The 17,494-nt window shown below is 42.7% G+C and overlaps 4 protein-coding genes and 1 pseudogene across 4 annotated transcripts; 4 read left to right on the top strand and 1 right to left on the bottom strand.

Moving 5' to 3' along the window:
- Positions 1 to 943: 943 nt before the first annotated feature.
- On the bottom strand, positions 944 to 1,643 carry LOC119546626 (annotated as a pseudogene).
- On the top strand, positions 1,631 to 2,097 carry LOC119546622 (histone H2A). Its single transcript, XM_037853059.1, has one exon. It carries the CDS (start codon positions 1,648 to 1,650, stop codon positions 2,020 to 2,022), a length of 375 nt encoding a protein of 124 aa, XP_037708987.1. The 5' UTR covers positions 1,631 to 1,647; the 3' UTR covers positions 2,023 to 2,097.
- Positions 2,098 to 3,056: 959 nt separating this feature from the next.
- Positions 3,057 to 3,464, top strand: LOC119546077 (histone H3-like). Its single transcript, XM_037852154.1, has one exon. The coding sequence runs from the start codon at positions 3,057 to 3,059 to the stop codon at positions 3,462 to 3,464; it is 408 nt and encodes a 135-aa protein (XP_037708082.1).
- A 1,469-nt stretch (positions 3,465 to 4,933) lies between these two features.
- Positions 4,934 to 5,686, top strand: LOC119546078 (histone H1-like). The gene has a single exon (XM_037852155.1). The coding sequence runs from the start codon at positions 4,934 to 4,936 to the stop codon at positions 5,684 to 5,686; it is 753 nt and encodes a 250-aa protein (XP_037708083.1).
- A 2,067-nt stretch (positions 5,687 to 7,753) lies between these two features.
- LOC119548296 (cellular nucleic acid-binding protein-like) lies at positions 7,754 to 8,276 on the top strand. Its single transcript, XM_037855463.1, has 2 exons — positions 7,754 to 7,981; positions 8,046 to 8,276. Exons 1-2 carry the CDS (start codon positions 7,757 to 7,759, stop codon positions 8,061 to 8,063), a joined length of 243 nt encoding a protein of 80 aa, XP_037711391.1. The 5' UTR covers positions 7,754 to 7,756; the 3' UTR covers positions 8,064 to 8,276.
- The last annotated feature ends 9,218 nt before the right edge of the window (positions 8,277 to 17,494 follow it).

The raw sequence follows: 17,494 nt of genomic DNA on the forward strand, positions 1-17,494 counted from the left end.
CAAGAATTTGAAGGAACGTGGCGGCTCATCGCTTCTGGCAATTAAGAAATACATCACTGCCACCTATAAATGCGATGCCCAGAAGCTGGCTCCATTCATCAAGAAATACTTGAAATCCGCCGTGGTCAATGGAAAGCTGATCCAAACCAAGGGAAAAGGGGCGTCTGGCTCATTTAAACTGTCGGCCTCCGCCAAGAAGGATCCGAAGCCGAAGCCTGCGTCTGCTGAGAAGAAGGTGAAAAGCAAGAAGGTAGCCGTCAGGAAGACCGGATCCACCGCCAAGAAAGCTGCCGCCGGAGCTGACGAGAAGCCCAAGGCTAAGAAGGCTGTTACCACCAAAAAGACCGCAGAGAAGAAGAAAACCGAAAAGGCAAAGGCCAAGGATGCCAAGAAAACTGGAACCGTAAAGGCGAAGCCAACAGCAGCGAAGGCCAAGTCGATCGCAGCGAAGCCAAAGGCGGCGAAAGCACCAAAGGCCAAGCCAGCGGCGTCTGCTAAGCCCAAAAAGGCGGTGAAAAAAGCAGCTGCTCCTGCTACCGCTAAAAAGCCGAAAGCCAAGACTACGGCTGCCAAGAAGTAAATTGTGCAAAAGTACAGTACCTGGTACCTGCTCGCAATCGCTATTTTAGATTTCGATATCTGAAATTAGTTTAAACAAGCCCTTTTCAGGGCTACAACGTTCGTTAACAAGAGAAAGATACTTTCAATTTAAAACTTTGTACATTTTACTTATCCAATTATTTTGTTAGGCCGTTAGCATTTTTTTTTAAAGAAGTGTGGCCGCATTGATTTCAGCAGCTGTACCAGAGTATCTTAAAATGCAAGTCAAAGAATGTTCCTCGCCACTTTTTGCAGAAACTCGTTATCAATCGATGTTCATGATTTAATAACTATACTATAAAGCTCCAGAATAAGTTCTTCAGAAAAAAAACACAAATTGAACTTATATCACGAATTTGATTGGCAAATGGTATATTGAAAATGTAGTTTCTTTGGTAAAATGTGTTGTGGCCCTGAAAAGGGCCGTTTTGGATCTTTCTGCCCATACGCAGCAAGAGAAAATTACTTGGAGCTGGTGTACTTGGTGACAGCCTTGGTTCCCTCACTGACGGCGTGCTTGGCCAACTCTCCGGGCAGGAGCAGGCGAACAGCCGTTTGGATCTCCCGACTGGTTATGGTCGAGCGCTTGTTGTAGTGAGACGAGACGCCTCGGCAGCAATGCGCTCGAAGATATCATTCACAAAGCTGTTCATGATGCTCATTGCCTTCGACGAAATGCCGGTGTCAGGGTGGACCTGCTTCAGGACCTTGTAAATGTAGATGGCGTAGCTCTCCTTCCTCTTGCGCTTCTTCTTCTTATCGGTCTTGGTGATGTTCTTCTGGGCTTTGCCAGCCTTCTTGGCTGCCTTTCCACTAGTTTTCGGCGGCATTATTCACTTCACTTATGATTTCACAAACACAACTCACTGATCATAATGGTGCCCAAGCGCGTTCAGCTTTATACTTTTTTTCGAGCAATGTTTTCAGGTCTAAGGCACCCACCCCTAAATGAACGCGCAGGCAGACGCAAAAGTATAAATATGTGGCTACCCGGGGCTCGTCGAGCATTCGTTTTCAGTGTGTAAAGTGAAATACTCGTAAAGAAAAATGTCTGGTCGTGGAAAAGGTGGCAAAGTGAAGGGAAAGGCAAAGTCCCGCTCTAACCGTGCCGGTCTTCAGTTCCCAGTGGGCCGTATTCACCGTTTGCTCCGCAAGGGCAACTATGCCGAGCGAGTTGGGGCCGGCGCTCCAGTTTACCTGGCTGCTGTGATGGAATATCTGGCCGCTGAGGTTCTCGAATTGGCTGGCAATGCTGCTCGTGACAACAAGAAGACTAGGATTATTCCTCGTCATCTGCAGCTGGCCATCCGCAACGACGAGGAGTTGAACAAACTACTCTCCGGCGTCACCATTGCCCAGGGTGGAGTGTTGCCCAACATCCAGGCTGTTCTGTTGCCCAAGAAGACCGAGAAGAAGGCTTAAACGTTTTAAATGCGGAGCCTACTACATACTTGTACATAAAAAATAAAACCCAACCGTCCTTTTCAGGACGACCAAGTTTTTACCAAAGAAGTGAAGATTTTCCAATACGTATATTATATCATTAAAACAAGAAATGTCGTTGAATAGCACTTGGTCAGAAATAAGATCTGGAATATTCTAAGAAGTTCGTCGCCAAAAAGACGCATTTCCGTTAATGTTGTATCTGCAAGCGGTACAGCCTCTACAAAATACATACCTGAACCCATTTGAAATTTAATTTTGGTTCAATGCAATATGTATATGCAGTATCAACTTTCGAGTTCCCGGTCAGTATGCCAATAAATCAAAAAATTATTTGAAAATTTGTCTCCTTCGAAAATTTGAATGGTGGTCCTGAAAAGGACCGATTGCTGAATGAAGTACAAGCTGTACTAGTTTTTTAACCGCCGAAGCCGTACAGGGTGCGGCCTTGCCTCTTCAGAGCGTACACAACATCCATGGCTGTGACAGTCTTCCTCTTGGCGTGTTCGGTGTAGGTGACGGCATCGCGGATAACGTTCTCCAAGAACACCTTCAGAACGCCACGTGTTTCCTCGTAAATGAGTCCCGAGATGCGCTTCACACCGCCGCGACGAGCCAAACGGCGGATTGCTGGCTTAGTCATACCCTGGATGTTATCCCGCAGCACTTTGCGATGACGCTTGGCGCCTCCTTTTCCCAAGCCTTTGCCTCCTTTACCGCGACCAGTCATATTTCACTATTTTCTACTGTTAACACACTGCACGAAACGAAAGTCACTGAAGAACTAATTCCTGATTTTCGACGCACTCTTATTTATACCTAAAACCCCAGAAACACGAGCGAGTCCGAACGATATGTGCGTCCCGCTCTTCGCTCACCGCTCTCTGCTCGACAAGTGAGATGGCCTCTGCTTCCCTCTCTTTTCAACCCTCCTCGTTTTGCTATATAAGTAGGTAGCAAATGCAGCTATCGTTTATTGTGTTTTGAAACGTGAAGTGAACGCGAACTCGAAAATGGCCCGTACCAAGCAAACAGCTCGGAAATCGACTGGTGGCAAGGCGCCACGCAAACAACTGGCTACTAAGGCCGCTCGCAAGAGCGCACCAGCCACCGGAGGCGTGAAGAAGCCCCATCGGTATCGCCCTGGAACTGTTGCCCTGCGTGAGATCCGTCGATACCAGAAGAGTACCGAGCTCCTGATCCGCAAGCTGCCTTTCCAGCGTCTGGTGCGTGAAATCGCTCAGGACTTCAAGACTGACCTGCGATTCCAGAGCTCGGCAGTGATGGCTCAGGAAGCTAGCGAGGCCTATCTGGTTGGCCTCTTTGAAGATACCAACTTGTGCGCCATTCATGCCAAGCGTGTCACCATCATGCCCAAAGACATCCAGTTGGCCCGTCGTATTCGCGGCGAGCGTGCTTAAGTGTGCGTGCTGCCAATGCGCTAACATACTTTGTACAAATCGGTCCTTTTCAGGACCACAAATTACAATCAATCAATCTGCAGGCTTCAACGTTAAAATAAAAAAATAACTTTTCGACTCGTTCCTTCGTAAGTGGAGTTAATAATTGTATGTGACTTTTTGTGATTTGATATAAATTAGAATTGATAAAATCAATAAATATTGGATTGAGTGGGGTTTTTAATGCGATGGAGCTGCTATGCGGCAGGGATGGTCAAGACTTTCAAGCATCAGAAAAAAACTAAAAAATATTACATGCGAGATGAACAAAAATTAGCTAGGCTTGTGAATCTATTTGCTTAATAAAACATAAACAGATTTAAAAATACATTTTTTATATTTTCTTTTTAATGTTAAGTGCAACCTCCACGATATTTTTATATGGGACACAAAAAAAACTGCTTATACATAGGTATATATATTCCTGAATTTATATATCGTTTTTTGTAATATTAGATTTATTTAATAGATTAGATTCAATTTGATTGTACTTTTGGTATTATCACGTTTTTCAAAAAATTTCGTTATAAATGTCGGCATGTTTTTAGAAAGGGAGGGTTATGTGGGACAACCACGATCAACATTAGACATTCAAGCATCAACAAAAAATCGAAAAACTTTTAAACGCTATCTGAAAATAAATCATATGCGTTAATGAATGCATAATGCTTTATAAAAAACAAGAAAAATATTATTAAGTATATTTTTTAGATTTTTTTCTTTAATGGTTACTTGAGTGCGGCCTCAATGGGATTCATACATGAAACACATATTAGCAAATTTTGTAAAAACTGCTTATAAACATGCATCCAATGCTGTACTGTCTTGAGCAAAGACATGATATATCTAAGAAAACATCGAATAAATACAATATTTTAAAAGATTTATATTTTTAACAGTCAGAAAACCATTGCCGAATGTAGCTTGATAGCCAACTTCGTACGTAGCCAAGGGACAACTTGGAACAAGTAATAAAATACCTAAACTAATGATAAGTAAATATAATTGTAGTACTTATTTAAGTAAAAGGTTCAAATTTATTTTTTCATTAGCAAGTTACAAAATATTTTTAAGATATCATATTTTAAAATGGGTTTTTAAGAAAATTGCTCATGTTACGAATGTCTATGTTGAAGTTGATAAGGCAATAAAAGGTCGCAAAAACAAGATACTTACATTTTGAAAACATTAGCTGCTTAATAGATCATTTAAGAATGTAAAACAATAAAAAGATTGTTAAGTTTTAGAATCTTAAGCACTAAAAATAAGAAAATATGTTTGCACTTCAAACAAATAATAGCAGAGCAAATGCCTGATGCCAGGCGCACAGTTAAAGTGCTCTCCTCCTTGATTCTCATCCGAACGAAGGAGGTTGGTAATAAGCGCGCGGCCCATTTTCTATACGAAAAAGTGTATTTTAGTGAAGAAAAATGTCTGATTCTGCAGTTGCAACGTCCGCTTCCCCAGTGGCTGCCCCGTCAGTGTCAGTTGAGAAGAAGGTGGCCACCAAGAAGGCATCTGGATCCGCTGCCCCAAAGGTGAAAAGGGCTGCTGCCCCGCCATCGCATACGCCAACTCAACAAATGGTGGACGCATCCATCAAGAATTTGAAGGAACGTGGCGGCTCATCGCTTCTGGCAATTAAGAAATACATCACTGCCACCTATAAATGCGATGCCCAGAAGCTGGCTCCATTCATCAAGAAATACTTGAAATCGGCCGTGGTCAATGGAAAGCTGATCCAAACAAAGGGAAAAGGGGCGTCTGGCTCATTTAAACTGTCGGCCTCCGCCAAGAAGGATCCGAAGCCGAAGCCTGCGTCTGCTGAGAAGAAGGTGAAAAGCAAGAAGGTAGCCGTCAAGAAGACCGGATCCACCGCCAAGAAAGCTGCCGCCGGAGCTGACGAGAAGAAGCCCAAGGCTAAGAAGGCTGTTACCACCAAAAAGACCGCAGAGAAGAAGAAAACCGAAAAGGCGAAGGCCAAGGATGCCAAGAAAACTGGAACCGTAAAGGCGAAGCCAACAGCAGCGAAGGCCAAGTCGATCGCAGCGAAGCCGAAGGCGGCGAAAGCACCAAAGGCCAAGCCAGCGGCGTCTGCTAAGCCCAAAAAGGCGGTGAAAAAAGCAGCTGCTCCTGCTACCGCTAAAAAGCCGAAAGCCAAGACTACGGCTGCCAAGAAGTAAATTGTGCAAAAGTACAGTACCTGGTACCTGCTCGCCATCGCTATTTTAGATTTCGATATCTGAAATTAGTTTAAACAAGCCCTTTTCAGGGCTACAACGTTCGTTAACAAGAGAAAGATACTTTCAATTTAAAACTTTGTACATTTTACTTATCCAATTATTTTGTTAGGCCGTTAGCATTTTTTTTTTTTAAGAAGTGTGGCCGCATTGATTTCAGCAGCTGTACCAGAGTATCTTAAAATGCAAGTCAAAGAATGTTCCTCGCCACTTTTTGCAGAAACTCGTTATCAATCGATGTTCATGATTTAATAACTATACTATAAAGCTCCAGAATAAGTTCTTCAGAAAAAAAAAACACAAATTGAACTTATATCACGAATTTGATTGGCAAATGGTATATTGAAAATGTAGTTTCTTTGGTAAAATGTGTTGTGGCCCTGAAAAGGGCCGTTTTGGATCTTTCTGCCCATACGCAGCAAGAGAAAATTACTTGGAGCTGGTGTACTTGGTGACAGCCTTGGTTCCCTCACTGACGGCGTGCTTGGCCAACTCTCCGGGCAGGAGCAGGCGAACAGCCGTTTGGATCTCCCGACTGGTTATGGTCGAGCGCTTGTTGTAGTGAGCCACTTCACTTATGATTTCACAAACACAACTCACTGATCATAATGGTGCCCAAGCGCGTTCAGCTTTATACTTTTTTTCGAGCAATGTTTTCAGGTCTAAGGCACCCACCCCTAAATGAACGCGCAGGCAGACGCAAAAGTATAAATATGTGGCTACCCGGGGCTCGTCGAGCATTCGTTTTCAGTGTGTAAAGTGAACTAAGTGAAATACTCGTAAAGAAAAATGTAAGCTGTGTAATTCCAGTACATAATGTTATTTAGTATATTTAATGCAATCTAGTATTAATCGATTTAGTTTTAAGAGATATTGTAAATAATAATGAACGGGCACACTACTAATAAGCGACGCCGCTAAAGAAGAACAAAAAAGCGCAACCAAATTTGAAATTTTTAAATAAAAACCAATAAGTTTATAAATCAGGTGTGGGGTTTGCCCAAATGTTGCGCAATGTTATCATACAGTGAGGTTGTTAAGATGTCCAAAGACGAGCTGCTGGAGCTCCTTTCCGAGATGGGCATCATGTTCGAGGCTGATGCAACAATTTACCAACTCCGTGCCGCGTTAAACCGTGCAAAGAATCTGGAGGCTAACATCGAGGACGCCGAGGACACAGAGATCCAGGGTCAAGATGAGGAGCAGGATTCCCCGAGCACACCGAAGCTTGCAAACCGCATGCTAACGCTGATCGAAGACCGTGAGAAATTGCAAATGGCCGACGCTGTGGCGCCGTTATTGGAACCTTCTGGAAGTTCGCAGCAAACCGTTATGAACATGTCGAGGCAAGAACCGATTGAGCAGAACATTCGCTCAATGGCTCGCGAAACGTCGGAAATCAATCAGATGATGGAACTGTACACCGCTAGAAAGAAGCTAGCCGAACTCAAATTGATAGTCGCCGAATTGGAAGGCATGACTACACCGAATGCTTCCATACATCAAATCGATCTGAAGGATGTGGAGGCCATGATCCCGGAGTTTTCAGGAGACGACAACCTGTCGGTCCAGGTTTGGATCCGTGAATTGGAAAAAGCTGCCGAGGTTCATAAACTAAGCGTTACACAATGCCTATCTATTGGCACCCGTCTTCTTCGAGGATCAGCTAGGCAATACATGCTGTACGAAAAGGTGTCTTCCTGGCCAGAAATGAGCGCCACGCTCACCCAAGTTTTTGGAAACAGAATGTCAAACCAGGAAATTGCGAAACAACTGCAAAAACGCACAATTGGGAAGTCCGAGACCTTGATGCAGTATTTCATCACAATGCGCAATATCGCCCAGCAAGGCAACTTTGATGAAGTAGACGTCGTGAAGTACATCGTCGATGGACTAGAGGACCACAGTGGACGCGCTGCTCCACTCTACTATTGTATCACGTTGGATGAGCTACGTCAAAAGCTAATGCGATTCCAGTCTGTACGTCTGGAGTCCAATCGTAAAGCCGTCACCATGATCCCTCGCCCAGGAGCCGTAATTCCGAAAGACACTAGATGCTACAACTGCCGACAAATGGGGCACACCGCCAAAGATTGCAAGAAGCCGAAAAGACCGGACAACGGATGCTTCATCTGTTTCGAAGTGGGCCATATGCACCGTCAGTGTCCCAAGCGCACCGTGGGCTTTACCTTGCCAGAAGCTGAAGAAACCATGGATGAAAAGCCGTTTATTCAGTTAGTAAGTTTAAGATTAAGTAGTTTAGCAGGATTCACCGATATTAAAAATGTTTTCGCTTTGTTAGATACCGGAAGCCCAATAAGCTTTTTGGGAAAGTCATACTATCCATATTTAAATGAAGATCATCAGCTAAAGAAAAGTCCCTTTCGCGGAATTGGTGGCACATCAATACCCACGTACGGAAAAGTATCCTGTTCAATTTTGTTCGAGAAAAAGTATCACGATTTAGAAATATACGTTATTCCCGATCTCATCTTACCTACAGCGCTTCTCCTTGGCAGAGACGCCCTTAAATTACTCAACATTAAACTTTTTGTGAAAAGAAATCATGAAAGAAATGAATCAAATTTAATTTCAATAAATAATCGTATTGCTTTCGTTAACGAATCATTCTGTGCATCCTTGCTAAGCGATATAAATAATAGATTAATTTTAGATAAAACGCAACCCTTTAAATTAAGTATTGATCCTGTAAACCCGAATGCACCCTTGGTTCCTGATAATTCTCTCGCGGATTGGCTTTCTGATATGAAAAGCATTTGTGGAGCTATGTCTATTGACCTTGATAACGTAGATATAGGCCGCGATTTTGGTGTTTCTTCGGCTGAGAAATGTAGTATTATCATAAAGCATTACTCGGATAATATAACTAATGCGTGCGGGTCGCCTAAATGTTTAATGAGCATACGATTAACTGATTCTACACCGTTTCATAGTGCACCGAGAAGATTATCATACTTAGAGAGAGACGTTGTTAATAAAACAGTTGCCGAGTTGTTAGCCAGTAATATTATTAGACCTAGTCAGTCCCCTTATGCATCTCCCATAGTCCTTGTCAAGAAAAAGAATGGAGAAATCCGCATGTGCATCGATTACCGAGCGTTAAATAAATTAACAATTAGAGATAACTTTCCGTCCCCATTGATCGAAGATTGCTTAGAATATCTCGAAAGTAAAAAGGTTTTTTCAGTTGTAGATTTAAGGAGTGGATTCCACCAAATCGGCATGGACCCCGAGTCCGTGAAATACACCGCATTTATAACACCTGACGGACACTATGAATACTTGCGTATGCCTTTCGGCCTAAAAAATGGCCCTGCCGTTTTTCAACGATTTATTTCCAACGTACTCCATGAAATGATACGTAATCGTCAGGTTTATGTTTATATGGATGACATCATCCTGGCGACTTGTACGGTAGAAGAGCATCTTGTTTTACTTTCCAAATTACTAGACCGTCTTAATGAAAACCGCCTTGAAATTAATTACAAGAAAAGTGTATTCCTAAAGAACCGCATTGATTATTTAGGATACAATGTCTGTACGAATGGTATTCTTCCAAACGAGACACACCTAAAGGCTATTCGTGAATACCCTGAACCTCTGAATTGTAAGTCCCTTCATTCTTGTTTAGGCTTATTCTCATACTTCCGTAAGTTTGTTCCGTCATTTTCACGTATTGCTAAACCGTTGTCTGATCTGCTTAAAAATGGAGGTCCGTTCCCGATGGGAAAACTGGAAATGGAAGCTTTTACTAGCTTAAAGAAAGCATTGTCAAGTCCGCCCGTTCTTTCCTTATTTAACCCTCATAGTGAAACCGAACTGCATACCGATGCGAGCTCCCACGGGTTTGGAGCTGTGCTGATGCAGCGCCAAGATGATGGCAAGTTACATCCGGTCTTTTTCTATTCCCGTAAAGCGACTGCCGCCGAATCTCGTTATCATAGTTTTGAGCTTGAGACCCTTGCGATAATATATTCTCTCCGTCGTTTCCGTGTGTATTTAGAACACAAGCCGTTCCGTATCGTTACCGATTGTAATTCCCTTGTTCAGACGTTAAGTAAGAAATCCATAAATCCCCGTATTGCACGATGGTCCTTAGAATTGGAAAATTATAACTACTCTATTGTACATAGACCCGGTTCTAGTATGACGCACGTCGATGCCTTGAGTCGACAAACCGAATTGTTAGATACCGTGATAGATGATATTTGCGATCCGTGTGTGCTTCCGACTAAGCCGAAATCCCTTCATGATAGTGTTTTAGAACCGATATACCCGTACGATCCTTTGAACCCGATAGATCCGTGTGAATCCGTTAGCCGTATGAACCCGATAGATCCGTGTGAATCCGTTAGCCGTATGAACCCGATAGATCCGTGTGAATCCGTTAGCCGTATGAATCCGGTAGATCCGCGTAAGACCGTTAGATCCTTGAGCCCGTACGATAATGAAAAACCGTTAGGTCTGTGTGACTCCGTAAACCAGTTAGATCTCGTTGGTCGTCTCGCGATAGCTATTCCCGAAAGTTCCGTAAATCTGTGTGAAGCGTATAAGCCGTCTCTTCCGTGCGATGTAAATATGGATACCGTAGTAAATGTAGTTGGAGCTACTCCTGGGGATATAGATTTACTCTTACAGACCGAGCAGATTAGGGATCCGGAAATTGTCAAACTCCGTGATAAATTAGAAAGAGAAGCCGTTGGTTGTTTTGAACTTATTGATGGAATAATTTATAGAAAGAATGATGCCGGAAGGTTATGTTTGTATGCTCCAACTCAAATACAAGAACAGTTGATCAGATTATGTCATGAAAAGTTGGGTCATCTTGGTGTTGATAAGTGTGTTGATGACCTGAAAGATAAGTATTGGTTTCCGTTGTTGAGGAGCAAAGTTGAATCCTTTATCCGCAATTGTTTGCCGTGTATCCTGCATTCAGTACCTAAAAGTGTCCATGACCGTACCCTTCATAGCATTCCGAAAGCCCCAATTCCGTTTGATACCGTTCACATTGACCATTTGGGTCCGTTGCCGTGCATCAATTCGAAAAGAAAACACCTGTTAGTTGCTATCGATGCTTTTACCAAGTTCGTGAAATTGTACCCGGTTAATTCTACCAGTACCAAAGAAGTTAATTGCAGTCTTTTGAAATATTTTGAGTATTATAGCCGACCACGACGAATTATTTCGGATCGTGGTACTTGTTTTACATCATTTGAGTTTTCTAGTTTCCTAAGTGAGCGAAATATAGAGCACATTAAAGTTGCTACCGCTGCCCCCCAGGCGAATGGTCAGGTGGAACGCATAAACCGAGTGTTAACCCCGATGTTAGGTAAATTATCTGAACCGTTGAATCAATCCGATTGGTACAAGTTGGTCAACCGAGTTGAATTTGCAATCAATAATTCCGTTCAGAAGAGTACCGGAAAGACTCCTAGTATTTTGCTTTTTGGTAGCAACCAACGGGGACCTATTGTAGACGAATTATCCGAGTATCTTGAGGAGAAGTTTAGCCTTTCTAACCCGCGTGATGTTGCCTCCGAAAGGACAAAAGCTAGTGAAAATATTAAACGGTCACAAGAGCGGAATGAGTTTCGATATGCTTTGAAACATAAGGCACCCCCCCGTTATAAGGTTAACGATTTTGTAGCTATCCGAAATGTTGATGTTACTCCAGGATCTTGTAAGAAATTCTCGCCGAAATATCGTGGTCCTTATAAAATCAACCGTGTATTCCCGAATGATAGATATGAAGTCACCGACATAGAAGAGTGCCAGCTCACCCAACTTCCTTACAGGGGCATTCTTGAAGCCGCCAGACTTAAACCTTGGGTGCAAACGTGTACGAAAACCGTTAATTCTTATAGTTGACTATGTAGTTAGTAAATATGTAAAGATCGAGGTCGATCTAGAGTCAGGATTGGCCGAATGTAAGCTGTGTAATTCCAGTACATAATGTTATTTAGTATATTTAATGCAATCTAGTATTAATCGATTTAGTTTTAAGAGATATTGTAAATAATAATGAACGGGCACACTACTAATAAGCGACGCCGCTAAAGAAGAACAAAAAAGCGCAACCAAATTTGAAATTTTTAAATAAAAACCAATAAGTTTATAAGAAAAATGTCTGGTCGAGGCAAAAAAGAAAAAAAAGCTTTTATGAAATTGTGATTCCGGGAAAAAAAGGAAAAACAAAAATTCTTAGAAACTTAAAGTTATAATACAGATAGTGACTGAAAATATATAATAAGCTTACAGATAGTGACTGAAAAAATTATATGTGATCAGATAGTGACTGAATTTTTTAACGAATACAAAGTAAAGAAAAACAAAAAAGTGGATCTGCTGGTGTCCACAAAAAAAGAGCAGCTTGCTGCTTGTTCAACGTCCTTAAATAACAAAATAAGGGAACTAAAAATTGACCAAAAATCAAAAACAAAGAAAACGACTTCAAATTTGCGTAAAACGCGAAATGCGCCATACATAACGACATCCAATCTCACAAAGAAATTAAATCGTGCCTCAATTAAGCCGGTTGATATGTCTTCGATAACATATAATACGGACCCGGCAGTTGCACCTGACCCGAGTACCAACATTTTGACCATGGAGGTCGATTTAAGCTCTTTAAAGCGCCAGCGCGATAGTAAGACGACATCCGAAATTAGTGAAGAAGAATATTCCGAAGATTCCTACGAAACAGAGGAAGAGGACGAAAAAGAAGTCGAAGCCCCCATTACTAAAGAACAACTAGATAGCATAATGGAGGAACTAACCCTGCTACGACAAGAAAATCAGCACCTGAAGTACGAACGCACCAACACGGCAGCCATCAAGAACAACAAATTTGCTCTTTTAAGCAACGATGACAACAGCCAGGACTTTCCTAGGCTTGGAAAGCACCACCCAAGCAAGAAACAACCAAAGAAGATAGCAACAACTTCGACATCACCAACGACACCAACGACACCAACAATTGCAGTATCTAAGCAAGTAAAAGACTTGCCCATTATAGTAGTCTTTAACCAAAACCCAAAACTCCTACAAATTTGTCTAAGAACTATTATTAAGCAGGAAGACTAAAAAGTTTGTTGTTGAGGTATGTGGCTGTTAAGGATATTGTTGAATAGGTTTATGAGTCTTTGAGTTACAGGTTATGATAGGTTCTTTAACATTGGGTATGATGTTCTATCGCGGCCAGGAGTTTTGCCTTTGAGGGAATTTAACGCACTGGAGAACTCTATAAAATTGATGTTATCGTCTATCATCAATGCTTCAGCGCACGGTGCTAAGAGAGTAGTTGACGATTCTATTTGAGATTTTTTCTGTTGAAAAATTGTGCTAAAATTCTCGTCGGCTGCTTGTTCTGACCTGTAGTTTGCAAAGGTTTGAGCGATTTCCGATTTGCCAGTTATGTTTCGGGATGAATCATTTGGAGAGGAAATGCAGTGGATGTCATGTTTTAGCTTCCTGCCACAGAAAGTATTAATGTTTGACCACATTCTAGCAGTCGTAGAGTTTGGTCTAATTTCCGATGTCAAAGTTTGTAGTGCTATCTTTTTTGATTCTTTTAAATGTCGTCTAAAAAGGGCCTTGGTTTTCTTGAAGTGTATTATATTCTCAGTAGTAATACAGCGCTTTAGCTGATTCGAAGCTCTGTTTTTGTTGGTTTTGAGTTCTTCAAGGTTTTTACTCCACCAAGGTACTGTTTTCTTTCTGTTTAAGCTGGGGTTTGATTGTGGAATAGAGATGTTCGCACTTTGTCTTATAATTTTAATTATTTTTGCTGCTTCTTGATTTACTTCGTTGTTACTTGTTCCTAGAATGTGGTATTTCTCCGTAAGGAACGAAAAAAATGACCAGTCAGCTGCGTCTAGTTATACCCGTTACTCGTAGAGTAAAAGGGTATACTAGATTCGTCGGAAAGTATGTAACAGGCAGAAGGAAGCGTTTCCGACCCCATAAAGTATATATATGATCAGGATCACTAGCCGAGTCGATCTAGCCATGTCCGTCTGTCCGTCTGTCCGGATGAACGCTGAGATCTCGGAAAATATGAGCTAGGCTATTGAGGTTTGGCATGCAGATTCCTGAGCTTCTTACGCAGCGCAAGTTTGTTTCAGTAGACTGCCATGCCCACTCTAACGCCCACAAGCCGCCCACAACTGTGGCTCCAACAGTTTTGATGCTAGATAGAAAATTTTAACAGAAATGTATTAGTCTTGTCAATACCTATACCTAATAAAAAATGTTGCTACGCCCACTCTAACGCCCACAAACCTCACAAGAAAAAAAGCTATGACGTCAGAGCCAGACAATGCCCTTCAGTTCTGCAGTAGGGACGCGGTGACATGGCTCAAGGCAAAAAGCTTTTTTTGTGCCTAAAACGCTGTACCGCTGTTGACGTCAGCAGAACAGTCGGCGCAGCGTAGAACACTGCCTACGAAAACGATCGTGCAACAAAGAAAGGCACATATTCGGAGATTTCCCTCTCTTTCTTGTCTTATAATCTGCCTGCACTCCACGCTCGCAGAGACAAACTCGGCCGGTCCGTTATTTTTTTTGCGTCTCTCCGTTATGTTCGGCTAGCGACTAATATTTCGGCGGAAAAATTTTCGTGGAGCAGCGACATGTGAATGCCCTAATATTTTAGGAGCATTATCGTATATCGAAAAAAAAAACTAATATTGTTTTATAAAAGTAAATTATTTGGTTATAGTAAAATTAAGTAAATTGAATTTACTTATAATGTTATGTTTACTTATTATTCATTTTTATTACAATATAATTTTGTAGTTTAGTTATGGAAATTTAGTCCGTTAAAATTGATTTAAATATTTAAAACATTTTAGTACTAAAAAAATTTTTAAAAAATTCATATTGTATTTTTTACTCAAAAAGTAAAAATTATATAGTCGGATATTGTTCCTTTTAGAAAGGGTATAGGTGCAGTGGCACGCGCCAGCAGCGAAGAGAAAACAAAAGACATCAAGTAAAGGGGTGAGAAGAACTCTTGGTGCATTCTGTTTGAGTGATTGAAAGCGAAGAATCCATTTTAATTGTGAGCAGCAGAGTTACTTTAATCGTTTCTTTAAGTTAAGATAATGAAGTCAGGTAAGTGCTACGTTAAGTTTAAGATGTTCTGCATTGATCTTAGTTTAAAGTACGTACATTTTGAAGGTATTAAATGGGTTCCGTTAGCCGAAAGTGGATGACGAAATGTTTCGTGCAAAAAAAATCCCGCAAAGGGTTTATACACAGCTATATAAGGTAAATATACAAATTAAAAGTAAAACGAATTTTTTAATCATATGCCCATACATTTTTTCAGGAGCGTTGGCCAAGGACTCCAAAGACCCGGAAAAATGCTTGAGAGAGGCGATGACGAACGTGAAAAACAAACTAGGTTAGGTTAGGTTAGGTTAGGTAGGAGTGGTTGGAGATTAAATATTAGTCCCCTCACTTAGGCCACAATGGGCCCCTTGTGATACCACATGATCTCTGAAAGATCCGTTTCCCTAGCTCATGGGTTATCTGCTTTCGCGAAGTATTCTGTTTTTCTCAAGAAACATAGTAGTTTTTGAATGCTTACGTCCTGAATGGCCGCAAGGTTCGGAAGTGTGTAGCTACCTATGGCTTGAAAGCGCTTTAGGTTATGCGCCGGGCAGAAGCATAGGAGGTGTTCGATGCTCTCCTCTTCGTCTATCTGTTTGCAGCTGCGGCAGAAGTCGTGGTTACTTAGACCCAGCCTTATCGCATGAGTTCCTATAAGACAGTGGCCCGTGAGGGCATTTAGGAGAGTGGAGATGTTCTCCCTGCTACATTGTAGGAGAGTTTTTGTTCTTTTCGTGTTGTAGTTTGGCCATGTGAGTCTAGAATTGTGGCATGTTGAGATTGAGTTCCAACGGTTGTTGGAAAGAGTATACAATCTCTGCCTGAGATGGAGCTTGCAGGTAGCCATGGGCATCCCTACCGTGTCCTTATCGCGAAGGATATCGGCGGTTGTCCCCTGTCTTGCTAGCTCGTCTGCTATGCAGTTGCCCTCAATGTTGCGGTGTCCAGGCACCCAGATGAGGTTGATACTCAGATGAGTGGCCATCTCGTTAAGAGATTTGCGGCATTCAGAGATTGTTTTTGAGCTCGTTGTGTAGGAGTCGAGGGCCCTGAGGGCAGCTTGACTATCCGAGAAGATGAAGATATCTATGTCTTGATGTACAGACGTGTTCAGGTGGGTAGTGGCTTCCTGAATTGCTATCACTTCCGCTTGGAAAACACTACAGTGGTCTGGTAGGCGGAATGAGACTTTTAAGTCTAGTTCGGGGGAAAAGACTCCCCCACCTGTTTGGGAGTTAAGCTTGGAGCCGTCCGTGTATATGTTTACGGCGTTTACGAATTGATGTGGGAGGTTGTCCCAGTCTGAACGGGTGGGTATATAAATTTTGTATCTTCTTTCGAAGTCGACTATGGGTGGGACGTAGTCTGTATAACGTGGTAGGGGTGAATGCTTTGATAGGATATTGGAGTGACCCGTGGAGCCTGTTGTCCATGCCGCTGCTTCACGGAGCCTCAGCGCTGTTGCAGATGCCCAGCTTTTGGCAAGTAGGTCCAGGGGTTGGAGATCGAGAATTGTATTTAGTGCCTCAGTGGCGGTAGTGCGCAGCGCCCCACTGATGCAGAGCTCTGCGCTTCTTTGGATCTTGTGAAGGATCCGGAGGTTACAGTTTTTATCTAGAGAAGGCCACTAAACGATGTTTCCGAAGAGTAGAATGGGCCTGACTATTGCAGTATATAGCCAGTGAACTATCATGGGGGAGAAACCCCACTTCCTCCCTATGGCTTTCTTACAAGCGAAGAGGGCTATGGCCGCTTTGCGTGTGCGATCTAGGGTGTTATCAGTCCAGAGGAGCTTTTTGTCAAGAATGACACCTAGGTACTTTGCTTGGTTGCTAAAGGTTAGGCGCGCTTGGTGTAGTTTTGGGGGAACTAGAATTGGTACCTTGTACTTCCTTGTAAAGAGAACTAGTTCGGTTTTTTCCGGGTTAACTCCCAGTCCACAGCCAGCTGTCCACCGGGAGAGGGTGGATAGCGCTGTCTCCATTAGATTGCAAAGGGTTTGCGGGAATTTACCCTGCAGTAGGATAACCACGTCATCCGCGTAGGCTACCACTTTTGTGCCCGCCTCTTCTAGGAGTGAAAGCAGTTTGTTGACCACTAAAACCCATAGAAGAGGTGAGAGTACGCCCCCTTGTGGGGTTCCTCTACTGACGTTCCTGGTCGAGTGGGCCGGTCCCATAGTGGAGTGCACTACCCTGCTGGTTAGCATGGTGTGTATGAGTCCCACTATGGGCCGCTCAATGCCCAGTTCAGTCAGAGCACAAGTAATCGCCGTTGGGGTGACGTTGTTTAAGGCGCCTTCTATGTCTAGAAATGCTGCAAGAGAGTATTCCTTATTGCGGAAGCCTCGTTCTGTACTGTACACTAGAGAGTGGAGGGCGGTGTCGGTTGACCTACCCTTACGGTACGCATGCTGTGCGTCAGAGAGTAGGCTATGGTCGATGGTTAGTCTGATATGGGTGTCGATTATCCTTTCCAGGGTCTTCGACAAGAAGGAAGAGAGACTGATCGGGCGGAAGTCCTTTGGGTTGGTGTGGGAGGGCTTGCCGGCTTTCGGTATAAAAATTACCTTAACGTCCAGCCACCTTGTTGGAATATGGTTTAGAGCAAGGCAGC

The sequence above is a fragment of the Drosophila subpulchrella genome, chromosome 2L (genome assembly GCF_014743375.2).
Source record: "Drosophila subpulchrella strain 33 F10 #4 breed RU33 chromosome 2L, RU_Dsub_v1.1 Primary Assembly, whole genome shotgun sequence".
NCBI classification, from domain to species: domain Eukaryota; kingdom Metazoa; phylum Arthropoda; class Insecta; order Diptera; family Drosophilidae; genus Drosophila; species Drosophila subpulchrella.

What these genes read in the sequence shown, in the direction of transcription:
- LOC119546622 (XM_037853059.1), top strand. Translation starts at nt 1,648, where the DNA reads ATGTCTGGTCGTGGAAAAGGTGGCAAAGTGAAGGGAAAGGCAAAGTCC.
- LOC119546077 (XM_037852154.1), top strand. Translation starts at nt 3,057, where the DNA reads ATGGCCCGTACCAAGCAAACAGCTCGGAAATCGACTGGTGGCAAGGCG.
- LOC119546078 (XM_037852155.1), top strand. Translation starts at nt 4,934, where the DNA reads ATGTCTGATTCTGCAGTTGCAACGTCCGCTTCCCCAGTGGCTGCCCCG.
- LOC119548296 (XM_037855463.1), top strand. Translation starts at nt 7,757, where the DNA reads ATGATCCCTCGCCCAGGAGCCGTAATTCCGAAAGACACTAGATGCTAC.